This window comes from Anomaloglossus baeobatrachus, chromosome 3 (assembly GCF_048569485.1).
Source record: "Anomaloglossus baeobatrachus isolate aAnoBae1 chromosome 3, aAnoBae1.hap1, whole genome shotgun sequence".
NCBI lineage: Eukaryota > Metazoa > Chordata > Amphibia > Anura > Aromobatidae > Anomaloglossus > Anomaloglossus baeobatrachus.
In genome coordinates, this window is record NC_134355.1 from 2,813 (window position 1) to 19,062 (window position 16,250).

At 53.0% G+C, this 16,250-nt stretch overlaps 1 protein-coding gene across 1 annotated transcript in view; it reads right to left on the reverse strand.

The window, feature by feature from the left end:
- Positions 1 to 1,547: 1,547 nt before the first annotated feature.
- Positions 1,548 to 16,250, reverse strand: part of PPP2R5D (protein phosphatase 2 regulatory subunit B'delta) — a 114,932-nt gene continuing 100,229 nt past the window's right edge. Inside the window, 5 exon segments of the mRNA XM_075338915.1 lie at positions 1,548 to 2,506; positions 2,509 to 2,524; positions 14,487 to 14,603; positions 14,693 to 14,765; positions 14,875 to 14,976. Coding sequence (XP_075195030.1) covers positions 2,388 to 2,506; positions 2,509 to 2,524; positions 14,487 to 14,603; positions 14,693 to 14,765; positions 14,875 to 14,976 — 427 coding nt within the window. The 3' untranslated portion in view covers positions 1,548 to 2,387.

Consider the following 16,250-nt stretch of genomic DNA (forward strand, 5'->3'; position numbering starts at 1 on the left):
CTGCACACTCCTCAGAGCCCGCTCCTCGCCCTCATCAGTGACCGTCCTGCACACTCCTCAGAGCCCGCTCTCGCCATCAGTGACCGTCCTCCTGCACACTCTTCAGAAGCTCGCTCCTCGCCATCAGTGACCGTCCTCTGCACACTCCTCAGAGCCCTCTCCTCCCCCTCATCAGTGACCATCCTCCTGCAGACTCCTCAGAGCCCGCTCCTCCCCCTCATCAAGTGACCATCCTCCTGCAGGACTCCTCAGAGCCCGCTCCTCCCCCTCATCAGTGACCATCCTCCTGCACACTCCTCAGAGCTCGCTCCTCGCCATCAGTGACCGTCCTGCACACTCCTCAGAGCCCGCTCCTCGCCCTCATCAGTGACCATCCTCCTGCACACTCCTCAGAGCTCGCTCCTCGCCATCAGTGACCGTCCTGCACACTCCTCAGAGCCCGCTCCTCGCCCTCATCAGTGACCGTCCTCTGCACACTCCTTAGAGCCCCGCTCCTCGCCCTCATCAGTGACCGTCCTCTGCACACTCCTTAGAGCCCGCTCCTCGCCCTCATCAGTGACCGTCCTGCACACTCCTCAGAGCCCGCTCCTCGCCATCAGTGACAGTCCTCCTGCACACTCCTCAGAGCCCGCTCCTCCCCCTCATCAGTGACCATCCTCCTGCACACTCCTCAGAGCTCGCTCCTCGCCATCAGTGACCGTCCTGCACACTCCTCAGAGCCCGCTCCTCGCCCTCATCAGTGACTGTCCTGCACTCCTCAGAGCCCGCTCTTCGCCCTCAGTGACCGTCCTCTGCACACTCCTTAGAGCCCGCTCCTCGCCCTCATCAGTGACCGTCCTGCACACTCCTCAGAGCCCGCTCCTCGCCCTCATCAGTGACCGTCCTGCACACTCCTCAGAGCCCGCTCCTCGCCCTCATCAGTGACCGTCCTCCTGCACACTCCTCAGAGCCCTCTCCTCGCCCTCATCAGTGACCGTCCTGCACACTCCTCAGAGCCCGCTCCTCGCCCTCATCAGTGACCGTCCTCTGCACACTCCTCAGAGCCCGCTCCTCGCCCTCATCGGTTTACCATTCTGCACACTCCTCGCTCTCATTGGTGACTGGCCTGCACACTCCTCGCTCTCATTGGTGACTGGCCTGCACACTCCTCGCTCTCATTGGTGACTGGCCTGCACACTCCTCGCTCTCATTGGTGACTGGCCTGCACACTCCTCGCTCTCATTGGTGACCTGGCCTGCACACTCCTCGCTCTCATTGGTGACTGGCCTGCACACTCCTCGCTCTCATTGGTGACCGGCCTGCACACTCCTCGCTCTCATTGGTGACCGGCCTGCACACTCCTCGCTCTCATTGGTGACCGGCCTGCACACTCCTCGCTCTCATTGGTGACCGGCCTGCACACACTGTCGCTTCCGGTGCATCATTGTCAGTGTCTTTTTCCTGCCCTTATGAGAGCCGCTTCTTTCCATGATCGGATACTCTCCCTAGCACGTACGACTAATAATCTACTGCTTTTAACAGCAAAGAATCACGAGGTGCACAAATGATTTTGGATGAGCCTTTTATTTCATGTTTCAGTGCGCTTGGTGCTGGCCTGCTGCACAGTAGCATTCAGTCATCTGTGATTGACGATGGTGACATTTTGGCTAAGGCTGATCCATTCATACCACTGATTAGCTACCGGATGACCTGACCTGAGTGCCTATCTACTCTTGGAGCCATGTTTGAAACTCCATGGGAAAATTGCAGACCTGTAACATACAGCTGGCTGAAGGGTGTGCCAGGCAGCACTCTATAATGGTCAGGTACATGGACACAGAGTCTGGATCAGCGTTCGTATAATTCTGTATTTCCTTCCTAGGACACAATGAGCCACTACCGTTGCCTTTTAACCACACGCTGCGTTTTGGCCCAAATCTGGATCAGCACCACTAACCTGGGTTCAGGACCAAAAGCACTGAGCAGGGGCTGGAGGCTGAAATCCAGGACGGTCTTGTACGGAGCACACCAGCTGTGGTTTTACTCTTTCCACCTGTAGAGATATGAGAGCCGCCTCTCTTAGAAGGGAGAGCACAACCCAATGGCTTCCCTGGGACATGTGAAACATCTCCAAGTTCTGAACCATGAATTCTAATAAGTGTCTTTCATGCAAGGCTCAAAATGGGGGTCACCCCTGCGGCCCCGGCCTCCTGGGGTACTGGTCCTGTGTAAATGACGTGTGAAGTATAAAAAGTTTGAGAACAGATTAAGATGGATGAAGCTTCAATAACTGTGGTCTCCTCGCTGCTCAGATGAGGCTAGAACATCTCCTGGTCATAGGTTGGTGGAGCCCTCCTTACTACTGTCCTGGGGGCAGGATGAAGATGACAGAGTCTCAATCAAAGGGGTCAGAGGGTCTCCTTGCTGCTGCTCAAATATTCCTCTGCTCTTTTATGGGATTCCAGTGCTCTGATTGTGTAAATATCCTGCGGAAGTTCAGACTTCTTGCTGAGGAGCATCTGCTCTGCGGAGACGCTCGCGGCACCTGAAGGAGAACCAAAAAACAACAGGTGATCACCGCAAGCCACCAGAGGCACATCCGTACAGAGGGGCGAGGACAGGCTCGTCACATTTCAGCTCAACCTTCTACCTGAGGTATGTAGGGGAATAGGTCACCATTAGAGAAAAAGAAATGTCTACAAAGGATAGAGGGTCCCGATATAGAAGAATACGGGGTGTAGGGAAATGTCCGTCTGGGGGGGCAAATGCTTGGAGGCGTTCACCTCTGGGACCAGAACCAGGTAACATTTCAGAATGGGGCGCGTCATTGTAATATTAGTGGCCTGTGGGGCGCAAAAGATTATAAAAGGAGAAGATGAAGAAAGAAAAACCTCGAGAAGAAAGGAAGAAAAGAGACAAACGATGAGAGAGGGAATCAACGCGTGCCCCGCACCTGCCCACGCCATCACACCGGGTACAGCGCAGGGGCTGCCACCCACTGCCCCGCACCTGCCCACGCCCCTGCCCAGACCATCACACCGGGTACAGCGCAGGGGCTGCCACCCACTGCCCCGCACCTGCCCACGCCCCTGCCCAGACCATCACACTGGGTACAGCGCAGGGGCTGCCACCCACTGCCCCGCACCTGCCCACGCCCCTGCCCAGACCATCACACCGGTACAGCGCAGGGGCTGCCCACCCACTGCCCCGCACCTGCCCACGCCCCGACCATCACACCGGGTAAAGCACAGGGGCTGCCACCCACTGCCCCGCACCTGCCCACGCCCCTGCCCAGACCATCACACCAGGTACAGCACAGGGGCTGCCACCCACTGCCCTGCACCTGCCCACGCCCCTGCCCAGACCATCACACCAGGTACAGCGCAGGTGAGCTGCCACCGAATGCCCTACACCTGCCTGCAGCCTGCCCAGACCATCACACCAGGTACAGCGCAGGGGCTGCCACCCACTGCCCCTGCCCAGACCATCACACCGGGTACAACGGAGGGGGCTGCCACCTAATGCCCCACACCTGCCTGCAGCCTGCCCAGACCATCACACCAGGTACAGCGCAGGGGCTGCCACCCACTGCCCTGCACCTGCGCAGACCATCACAACAGGTACAGCGCAGGGGCTGCCACCCACTGCCCCACACCTGCCCACACCCCTGCCCAGACCATCACACCGGGTACAGCGCAGGGGCTGCCACCCACTGCCCCACACCTGCCCAGACCATCACACCGGGTACAGCACAGGGGCTGCCACCCAATGCCCCACACCTGCCCAGACCATCACACCAGGTACAGCGCAGGGGCTGCCACCCACTGCCCTGCACCTGCCTAGACCATCACACCGGGTACAGGCCAGGGGCCATCGCCCACCACCCCTGCCTGTACCCCCTGCCCAGACCATCACACCGGGTACAGCGCAGGGGCTGCCACCCACTGCCCTGCACCTGCCTTGACCATCACACCGGGTACAGGCCAGGGGCCATTGCCCACCGCCTGCGCCCCTGCCCAGACCATCACACCAGGTACAGCGCAGGGGCTACCACCCAATGCCCCACACCTGCCCACACCTCTGCCCAGACACATCACACCGGGTACAGTGGAGGGTCTGCAACCCAATGCCCCACACCCCTGCCCAGACCATCACACCGTGTACAGCGCCAGGGGCTGCCACCCACTGCCCACACCTGCCCAGACCATCACACCGGGTACAGCGCAGGCGGTGCCACCACTGCCCCGCACATTGTGCCAGTACCTGCCAATCAGAAGTGGCATAGGTCACCCAATCTGGTAAGAATAGGAGTCGGAGGAAGGAGAGTGTGGGAGGACGGGTGAGGATTCCTGCAGGTGACGGATGCCGCTCCGTAACCTCACATGTACCCTCCCCTGCACATCAGTGGCACCAGCGTTTCTGATACCGCCATGTAAACAGGTCACGTGGTATCTGTGGCATCAGGACATGATGGATTCATTCTTCACACTAAGATCAGCCATCATCAAAAAGGGAGATCATGTCTCGCAGGACGTCTCTTGTATTTTTTCATAAAATGTTCTCACTATAATTAATTTCTATATATAAAAATATGAGGATCAGATTACTAAAAGAGAAAAAAAAGAATTCTTGCAATTTTCACACTCAACTCTGCAGCATTGCGAGACTCATACCTCCGGGCCTTCAGAAAGTTTACAGCCAGGAGCCAATCAGATTACAGGGACTGATATACACAACAGAGGTCACAGCTCACCTCCCTCCTGTACAAGGACTGAAAGCACAGGATCATCCATTCACAACAGAGGTCACAGCTCACCTCCTCCTGTACAAGGACTGAAAGCACAGGATCATCCATTCACAACAGAGGTCACAGCTCACCTCCTCCTGTACAAGGACTGAAAGCACAGGATCATCCATTCACAACAGAGGTCACAGCTCACCTCCTCCTGTACAAGGACTGAAAGCACAGGATCATCCATTCACAATAGCGGTCACAGCTCACCTCCTCCTGTACAAGGACTGAAAGCACAGGATGATCCATTCACAAGAGGTCACAGCTAACCTCCTCCTGTACAAGGACTGAAACCTCAGGATCATCCATTCACAATAGAGGTCCCAGCTCACCTTCTGTACAAGAACTGAAAGCACAGGATCATCCATTCACAATAGCGGTCACAGCTCACCTCCTCCTGTACAAGGACTGAAAGCACAGGATGATCCATTCACAAGAGGTCACAGCTCACCTCCTCCTGTACAAGGGACTGAAACCTCAGGATCATCCATTCACAATAGAGGTCACAGCTCACCTTCTCCTGTACAAGGACTGAAAGCACAGGATCATCCATTCACAATAGCGGTCACAGCTCACCTCCTCCTGTACAGGACTGAAAGCACAGGATGATCCATTCACAAGAGGTCACAGCTCACCACCTCCTGTACAAGGACTGAAAGCACAGGATCATCCATTCACAACAGAGGTCACAGCTCACGTCCTCCTGTACAAGGACTGAAAGCACAGGATCATCCATTCACAACAGAGGTCACAGCTCACGTCCCTCCTGTACAAGGACTGAAAGCACAGGATCATCCATTCACAATAGCGGTCACAGCTCACCTCCTCCTGTACAAGGACTGAAAGCACAGAATCATCCATTCACACAGAGGTCACAGCCTCACGTCCTCCTGTACAAGGACTGAAAGCACAGGATCATCCATTCACAATAGCGGTCACAGCTCACCTCCTCCTGTACAAGGACTGAAACCTCGGATCATCCATTCACAATAGAGGTCACAGCTCACCTTCTCCTGTACAAGGACTGAAAGCACAGGATCATCCATTCACAAGAGGTCACAGCTCCACCACCTCCTGTACAAGGACTGAAAGCACAGAATCATCCATTCACAACAGAGGTCACAGCTCACGTCCTCCTGTACAAGGACTGAAAGCACAGGATCATCCATTCACAATAGCGGTCACAGCTCACCTCCTCCTGTACAAGGACTGAAAGCACAGGATCATCCATTCACAATAGCGGTCACAGCTCACCTCCTCCTGTACAAGGACTGAAAGCACAGGATCATCCATTCACAAGAGGTCACAGCTCACCTCCTCCTGTACAATGACTGAAAGCACAGGATCATCCATTCACAAGAGGTCACAGCTCACCTCCTCCTGTACAAGGACTGAAAGCACAGAATCATCCATTCACAACAGAGGTCACAGCTCACGTCCTCCTGTACAAGGACAGAAAGCACAGGATCATCCATTCACAATAGCGGTCACAGCTCACCTCCTCCTGTACAAGGACTGAAAGCACAGGATCATCCATTCACAAGAGGTCACAGCTCACCTCCTCCTGTACAAGGACTGAAAAGCACAGGATCATCCATTCAACAAGAGGTCACAGCTCACCTCCTCCTGTACAAGGACTGAAAGCACAGAATCATCCATTCACAACAGAGGTCACAGCTCACGTCCTCCTGTACAAGGACAGAAAGCACAGGATCATCCATTCACAATAGCGGTCCACAGCTCACCTCCTCCTGTACAAGGACTGAAAGCACAGAATCATCCATTCACAACAGAGGTCACAGCTCACGTCCTCCTGTACAAGGACTGAAAGCACAGGATCATCCATTCACAATAGCGGTCACAGCTCACCTCCTCCTGTACAAGGACTGAAACCTCGGGATCATCCATTCACAATAGCGGTCACAGCTCACCTCCTCCTGTACAAGGACTGAAAGCACAGGATGATCCATTCACAAGAGGTCACAGCTAACCTCCTCCTGTACAAGGGACCTGAAACCTCAGGATCATCCATTCACAATAGAGGTCCCAGCTCACCTTCTGTACAAGAACTGAAAGCACAGGATCATCCATTCACAATAGCGGTCACAGCTCACCTCCTCCTGTACAAGACTGAAAGCACAGGATGATCCATTCACAAGAGGTCACAGCTCACCTCCTCCTGTACAAGGACTGAAACCTCAGGATCATCCATTCACAATAGAGGTCACAGCTCACCTCTCCTGTACAAGGACTGAAAGCACAGGATCATCCATTCACAATAGCGGTCCACAGCTCACCTCCTCCTGTACAAGGACTGAAAGCACAGGATGATCCATTCACAAGAGGTCACAGCTCACCACCTCCTGTACAAGGACTGAAAAGCACAGGATCATCCATTCACAACAGAGGTCACAGCTCACGTCCTCCTGTACAAGGACTGAAAGCACAGGATCATCCATTCACAACAGAGGTCACAGCTCACGTCCTCCTGTACAAGGACTGAAAGCACAGGATCATCCATTCACAATAGCGGTCACAGCTCACCTCCTCCTGTACAAGGACTGAAAGCACAGAATCATCCATTCACAACAGAGGTCACAGCTCACGTCCTCCTGTACAAGGACTGAAAGCACAGGATCATCCATTCACAGCTCACCTCCTCCTGTACAAGGACTGAAACCTCGGGATCATCCATTCACAATAGAGGTCACAGCTCACCTCCTCCTGTACAAGGACTGAAAGCACAGGATGATCCATTCACAAGAGGTCACAGCTCACCACCTCCTGTACAAGGACTGAAAGCACAGAATCATCCATTCACAACAGAGGTCACAGCTCACGTCCTCCTGTACAAGGACTGAAAGCACAGGATCATCCATTCACAATAGCGGTCACAGCTCACCTCCTCCTGTACAAGGACTGAAAGCACAGGATCATCCATTCACAATAGCGGTCACAGCTCACCTCCTCCTGTACAAGGACTGAAAGCACAGGATCATCCATTCACAAGAGGTCACAGCTCACCTCCTCCTGTACAATGACTGAAAGCACAGGATCATCCATTCACAAGAGGTCACAGCTCACCTCCTCCTGTACAAGGACTGAAAGCACAGAATCATCCATTCACAACAGAGGTCACAGCTCACGTCCTCCTGTACAAGGACAGAAAGCACAGGATCATCCATTCACAATAGCGGTCACAGCTCACCTCCTCCTGTACAAGGACTGAAAGCACAGGATCATCCATTCACAAGAGGTCACAGCTCACCTCCTCCTGTACAAGGACTGAAAGCACAGGATCATCCATTCACAAGAGGTCACAGCTCACCTCCTCCTGTACAAGGACTGAAAGCACAGAATCATCCATTCACAACAGAGGTCACAGCTCACGTCCTCCTGTACAAGGACAGAAAGCACAGGATCATCCATTCACAATAGCGGTCACAGCTCACCTCCTCCTGTACAAGGACTGAAAGCACAGAATCATCCATTCACAACAGAGGTCACAGCTCACGTCCTCCTGTACAAGGACTGAAAGCACAGGATCATCCATTCACAATAGCGGTCACAGCTCACCTCCTCCTGTACAAGGACTGAAACCTCGGGATCATCCATTCACAATAGCGGTCACAGCTCACCTCCTCCTGTACAAGGACAGAAACCCCAGGATCATCCATTCACAATAGAGGTCACAGCTCACCTTCTCCTGTACAAGGACTGAAAGCACAGGATCATCCATTCACAATAGCGGTCACAGCTCACCTCCTCCTGTACAAGGATTGAAAGAACAGGATCATCCATTCACAAGAGGTCACAGCTCACGTCCTCCTGTACAAGGACTGAAAGCACAGGATCATCCATTCACAACAGAGATCACAGCTCACCTTCTCCTGTACAAGGACTAAAAGCACAGGATCATCCATTCACAAGAGGTCACAGCTCACCTCCTCCTGTACAAGGACTAAAAGCACAGGATCATCCATTCACAAGAGGTCACAGCTCACCTTCTGTACAAGGACTGAAAACCTCTATATACAGTGGCATTCAAGTTTGGGCATCCCTGGTCAAAATTACTTATTGTGAACAGTTAAGATGAATGGATCTCTAAAAAGGCAGAAAGTTTCCTTTGTAGGTTGGCAAAATTAAATTAATTTTTAAAAATGTAAAAACTAATTTTAACAAAAAATGGGGAGGTGCAAAACTCTGGACACCCTGCATTTTTAGTACCTAGCAGGACCCCCTTTAGCAGTTTGAGGGATTTTCCTCCCTTCTTCCTTGGAGAGGTCTTCCAGTTCTGTGAGATTCCTGGCTGGTCTTGCATGCTGTGCTCTTCCTTGGAGAGGTCTTCCAGTTCTGTGAGATTCCTGGCTGGTCTTGCATGCTCTGCTCTTCCTTGGAGAGGTCTTCCAGTTCTGTGAGATTCCTGGCTGGTCTTGCATGCTCTGCTCTTCCTTGCAGAGGTCTTCCAGTTCTGTGAGATTCCTGGCTGGTCTTGCATGCTCTGCTCTTCCTTGGAGAGGTCTTCCAGTTCTGTGAGATTCCTGGCTGGTCTTGCATGCTCTGCTCTTCCTTGGAGAGGTCTTCCAGTTCTGTGAGATTCCTGGCTGGTCTTGCATACTTTGAAAATCTGGGGCTAGAGCTCAAAAGAACAATGTTCAGGTCAGGGGACTGTGAGGCCATTGTAAAAACCTTCACATTGTGCTATTTGAGGTCGTCTATTGTGTATTTTGCCATGTGCTTACGCTCATTATCCATTTGTAGAACCCATGTTATTTTCTCCCCTTTTTCATCTTCAGGTCTTTTACAGATGGTATTAGATTTGCATAAAGAATTTATTGAAATTTCATTGACCCCCATTCTTCCCTCAACCTGTGAAAATCTCCCCATGCCATTGGCTGCAACACAACCCCAAAGCATTATTGATCCCCCCCTATGCTTAATGGTTGGCGAGATGTTCTTTTCCTGAAGTTTTCTGCCCTTTTTTCCACACACACACACACACACACACACACACACACACACACACCTTTGATCATTGGGGCAATAGCGTTGTATTTTATCCTCATCGCTCCACAGGACCTGTCTCCAGAATGCATCAGGCTTGATTAGATGTTCTTTTGCTACTTCTGATGCTGACTTATGGTGAGGACACAGGAGAGGTTTTATTCTGACGACTCTTCCATGAAGGCCCCATTTGTGCAGCTGTCTGTGAACAGTGAGTCACATAAGAAAGACCCCCTGCGCTAGACACCAGACAAATATTATGGTTTCAAACTAAACCAGAAGAAGATGTCCGGAGGGCTGATGGATTGTGATAGCGCTATACAGAGGTCCCAAACTGATGATACTGCAGCAAGCGGTGTTATAAATTGTTACAAAGCAGTATAAAAAGTTACATAAAGAACCCCTGCAGTATACACTACAACTAAAGCACAGCACTCACCTCCTAAACGATCGATACAAATCGATAAAATACCGGGTGCATCCCCAGCGGCCGCATTGCGCCGGCCGGGGGCATCCCCAGCGGCCGCATTGCTCCGGCCGCGGGGCATCCACTGCGGCAGCATTGCTCCGGCCGCGGGGCATCCACTGCGGCAGCATTGCTCCGGCCGCGGGGCATCCACTGCGGCAGCATTGCTCCGGCCGCGGGGCATCCACTGCGGCAGCATTGCTCCGGCCGCGGGGCATCCACTGCGGCAGCATTGCTCCGGCCGCGGGGCATCCACTGCGGCAGCATTGCTCCGGCCGCGGGGCATCCACTGCGGCAGCATTGCACCGGCCGGGGGCATCCACTGCGGCAGCATTGCACCGGCCGGGGGCATCCACTGCGGCAGCATTGCACCGGCCGGGGGCATCCACTGCGGCAGCATTGCACCGGCCGGGGGCATCCACTGCGGCAGCATTGCACCGGCCGGGGGCATCCACTGCGGCAGCATTGCACCGGCCGGGGGCATCCACTGCGGCAGCATTGCACCGGCCGCGGGGCATCCACTGCGGCAGCATTGCACCGGCCGCGGGGCATCCACTGCGGCAGCATTGCACCGGCCGCGGGGCATCCACTGCGGCAGCATTGCTCCGGCCGCGGGGCATCCACTGCGGCAGCATTGCTCCGGCCGCGGGGCATCCACTGCGGCAGCATTGCTCCGGCCGCGGGGCATCCACTGCGGCAGCATTGCTCCGGCCGCGGGGCATCCACTGCGGCAGCATTGCTCCGGCCGCGGGGCATCCACTGCGGCAGCATTGCTCCGGCCGCGGGGCATCCACTGCGGCAGCATTGCTCCGGCCGCGGGGCATCCACTGCGGCAGCATTGCTCCGGCCGCGGGGCATCCACTGCGGCAGCATTGCTCCGGCCGCGGGGCATCCACTGCGGCAGCATTGCTCCGGCCGCGGGGCATCCACTGCGGCAGCATTGCTCCGGCCGCGGGGCATCCACTGCGGCAGCATTGCTCCGGCCGCGGGGCATCCACTGCGGCAGCATTGCTCCGGCCGCGGGGCATCCACTGCGGCAGCATTACAATCCCACAGCGTGGGTTACCAGGTCGGACAGCTCTTATCCTCACAGCACTCTCCAGCTCCCTGGAACAAATACTCTACAGGAGCGACGCGGTATTTATCTGCACCCACCTCATATTTTCATTTTTGGATTCTTAAGGCCCCGTTACATGCAGCGATATAGTTAACGATATCGCTAGCGAGCGTACCCCGCCCCTTTCGTTTGTGCGTCACGGGCAAATCGCTGCCCGTGGCGCACAACATCACTTACACCCGTCACACGGACTTACCTGCTTAGCGACGTCGCTATTGCTCCTTTCTAAGGGGGCGGTTCGTGCGGCGTCACTAAGCGGCCGCCCAATAGAAGCGGAGGGACGGAGATGAGTGGCTGTAACATCCCGCCCACCTCCTTCCTCATTGCCGGCGGCCACAGGTAAGCTGCAGCTAGTCGTTCCCGTAGTGTCACATGTAGCGATGTGTGCTGCCTCGGGAACGACAAACAACCTGCAACCTCAACAATCAACGATATTTTGAAAGTGAACAACGTGTCAACAATCAACGAGAAGGTGGGCATTTTTGATCATTAACGGACGTTCGTTGGTGTCACACGCAATGACGTCGCTAACCATTCCGGATGTGCGTGACGGAATCAGTGACCCCGGCGATAGATACGTCGTTGCGTGTGACGGGGCCTTTACTCCAGCTGATTGGTTGTGGGGATCTGTGCAGACATTTACTGCAGCTGATGGTTTAGGAGGTGAGTGCTGTGCTTTAGTTGTAATGTATACTGCAGCTGATGGTTTAGGAGGTGAGTGCTGTGCTTTAGTTGTAATGTATACTGCAGCTGATGGTTTAGGAGGGGAGTGCTGTGCTTTAGTTGTAATGTATACTGCAGCTGATGGTTTAGGAGGGGAGTGCTGTGCTTTAGTTGTAATGTATACTGCAGCTGATGGTTTAGGAGGGGAGTGCTGTGCTTTAGTTGTAATGTATACTGCAGCTGATGGTTTAGGAGGGGAGTGCTGTGCTTTAGTTGTAATGTATACTGCAGCTGATGGTTTAGGAGGGGAGTGCTGTGCTTTAGTTGTAATGTATACTGCAGCTGATGGTTTAGGAGGGGAGTGCTGTGCTTTAGTTGTAATGTATACTGCAGCTGATGGTTTAGGAGGGGAGTGCTGTGCTTTAGTTGTAATGTATACTGCAGCTGATGGTTTAGGAGGGGAGTGCTGTGCTTTAGTTGTAATGTATACTGCAGCTGATGGTTTAGGAGGTGAGTGCTGTGCTTTAGTTGTAATGTATACTGCAGCTGATGGTTTAGGAGGGGAGTGCTGTGCTTTAGTTGTAATGTATACTGCAGCTGATGGTTTAGGAGGGGAGTGCTGTGCTTTAGTTGTAATGTATACTGCAGCTGATGGTTTAGGAGGGGAGTGCTGTGCTTTAGTTGTAATGTATACTGCAGCTGATGGTTTAGGAGGGGAGTGCTGTGCTTTAGTTGTAATGTATACTGCAGCTGATGGTTTAGGAGGGGAGTGCTGTGCTTTAGTTGTAATGTATACTGCAGCTGATGGTTTAGGAGGGGAGTGCTGTGCTTTAGTTGTAATGTATACTGCAGTTGATGGTTTAGGAGGGGAGTGCTGTGCTTTAGTTGTAATGTATACTGCAGCTGATGGTTTAGGAGGTGAGTGCTGTGCTTTAGTTGTAATGTATACTGCAGCTGATGGTTTACTAGGGGAGTGCTGTGCTTTAGTTGTAATGTATACTGCAGTTGATGGTTTAGGAGGGGAGTGCTGTGCTTTAGTTGTAATGTATACTGCAGGGGTCCTTTATGTAACAATTTATAACACCGCTTGCTGCAGTATCATCAGTTTGGGACCTCTGTGTGCAGACCTCTGTATAGCGCTATCATAATCCGCTATCAGCCCTCCGGACATCATCTGGTTTAGTTTGAAACAATAGTATTTTTATGGTGTCTAGCGCAGGGGGTCTTATATTATGTGACTTGTTTTACACGCCTGACAGAAGGGTTGTAACGACCCTTTTTTGCTGCGGACATTTAATTTTTTATTTTTTTCTCATCGATATTGCACCATTTCCCCTTCTGGTTCTTTTTGAGGCGCAGGTTGTACTTCTTTGCAATTATCCAAGTCTCTGAACAGTAGACAATGCACCACAACTCCAGAGTCTGTTGAATCTTCCTGAAGGTCTTTTGCAGTCACGCAGGCTTTCTGATTTGCCTCTAGCAATTCTACCAGCAGCTCTTACAGAAATTTTGCTTGGTCTTCCAGACCTTCTCTTGACCTCCACTGTACATTTTCACAGTAACATTAATTTTGACCAGGGGTGCCCAATGTTTTGCATGCCACTTTACAGACAATAAAGGATCCACCATTCACAATAGGGAATTCCACAGCTCACCTCCTCCTCCTGTACAATGACTGATAACACCTCTATACACAGCTGATAAAGAATCCACCAATCACTATAGGTGATGTCACAGCTGTCCTCCTCCTGTACAATGACTAATAACACCTATTGTGAATGGTGGATCCTATCAGTCACTGTACAGGTGGAGGTGAGCTGTGACATCACCCATTGTGAATGGTGGATCCTGTGTCATCAGCTGTTTATAGGTGTTATCAGTCATTGAACAGGAAGAGGAGGAGGTGAGCTGTGACATCTGTTCAGCTCACATCCTCCACCTGTACAATGACTGACTGGTAACACCTTTATATACAGTAGATCATAGGATCCATATTTCACAATAGGTGATGTCACAGCACACCTTCTCCTGTACAATTACGGATAGCACTTCTACATTCTGCTGATATCTATTGTGAATGCTGGATCCTGTGTTATCAGCTAAATATAGAGATGTTATCAGTCATTGTACAGGAGAGGGAGAAGGTGAGCTGCGATAACACCGCAATATACAGCTAATAACACCGGATCCACCAATCACAGTGCCCGTCTTTATGTTTGTGTCCAGTGCGAAAGTTGCAAGATTCCTATGTTTTATTTTTAGTGAAAATTGTGAGATGTAGAAAAAACAAGGAGGAGCACTGCAGAAACGTGCAACGATCAATGTAACAGAAAAGCCGGTGATCTTGTGATGAAATCTTCCCCTCCTGTGGGATCCCACCTGTGGTGACAACTCAGGGCAATGGTTATGACTGGGCACAATGACAGTGGGTACATGCCCACAAGGGGCGGGCGGCCATTCGTCACCTGCACGGCCTCAGTCTCCATTGTCTTCTTTAGGATCTGAATGTCCTCAGCGGTGGGGGTGTCTGTCTCCATGGAGCAGATCAGGCTGAGAGCAGGAGGAGAATTAAACATGGTGTACTGAGGAAGGCGACGGAGAGAAAGAGAGAAAACGTGTGAGACTGCGGCAGAGCTCCGGGCCACAAGAGCTGCGCTCCCTACATCCCTACCTGAGGATTCAGCCGCGCCATCTCCTCTATCCGATTCCACATCTCGGCTCGCTCTCTTCCTCGAATCTTCCCCCTAGAAGGAGACAGTAGAAGACAGTGCAGAAGACTCTCCAGCCGCAACTCCACCAAGACAGGAGGATCGCTAACCACCAAACCGCCACACAACACAGAATGTGGCCAACCTCTGCTTCTCCGCCTTGTACTGCTGCGTGCAGTCATCAAACAGCTTCTGATTCATCTCCATGAAGAGCTTCAGAGCGTTGTAGATGAGTCCATGTATTGTCCTGCAAGAAGACACAAGGCCACCACGTTATAGTAGACCGAGCGGCCAAGCACCGGCAGACGAGAAACAGCCAGCCAATGGCCGCCATGTCATAAGAGTAGACCAAGCAGAGTGCACAGAGCGGCCAAGCACCGGCACACAAGAAACCACCAGCCAATGGCCGCCATGTTATAGGAGTAGACCAAGCAGAGTGCACAGAGCGGCTAAGCCACCGGTCACCACGTTATAGGAGTAGACCGAGCGGCCAAGCACCGGCAGACGAGAAACAGCCAGCCAATGGCCGCCATGTCATAAGAGTAGACCAAGCAGAGTGCACAGAGCGGCCAAGCACCGGCACACAAGAAACCACCAGCCAATGGCCGCCATGTTATAGGAGTAGACCAAGCAGAGTGCACAGAGCGGCTAAGCCACCGGTCACCACGTTATAGGAGTAGACTGAGCGGCCAAGCACCGGCAGACGAGAAACCACCGGCCAATGGACGCTATGTTATAGGAGTAGACCAAGAGATCAAACACCAGCAGACGAGAAGCAGCCAGCCAATGGCCGCCATGTTATAGGAGTAGACCAAGCAGAGTGCACAGAGCGGCCAAGCCACCGGCCGCCATGTTATAGGAGTAAACCGAGCAGCCAAGCACCGGCAGACAAGAAACAGCCAGCCAATGGCCGCCATATTATAGGAGTAGACCAAGCAGAGTGCACAGAGCGGCCAAGCCACTGGCCACCACGTTATAGGAGTAGACCGAGCGGCCAAGCACCGGCAGACGAGAAACCGCCGGGCAATGGCCGCTATGTTATAGGAGTAGACTAAGCAGAGTGCACAGAGCGGCCAAGCACCGGCACACAAGAAACCACCAGCCAATGGCCACCGTGTTATAGGAGTAGACCAAGAGATCAAACACCAGCAGACGAGAAGCAGCCAGCCAATGGCCGCCATGTTATAGGAGTAGACCAAGCAGAGTGCACAGAGCGGCCAAGCCACCGGCCGCCATGTTATAGGAGTAGACCGAGCGGCCAAGCACCGGCAGACAAGAAACAGCCAGCCAATGGCCGCCATGTTATAGGAGCACACCCAGCGATCAAACACCGGCAGACGAGAAACCACCGGCCAACATGTTCTATTATAAACACACAATGAAGTGCACAGAGTGGCCAAGCCACCGGCCACCACGTTATAGGAGTAGACCGAGCGGCCAAGCACCGGCAGACGAGAAATCACCGGCCAACATGTTCTATTATAAACACACAATGAAGTGCACAGAGCGGCCAGTGGCCGA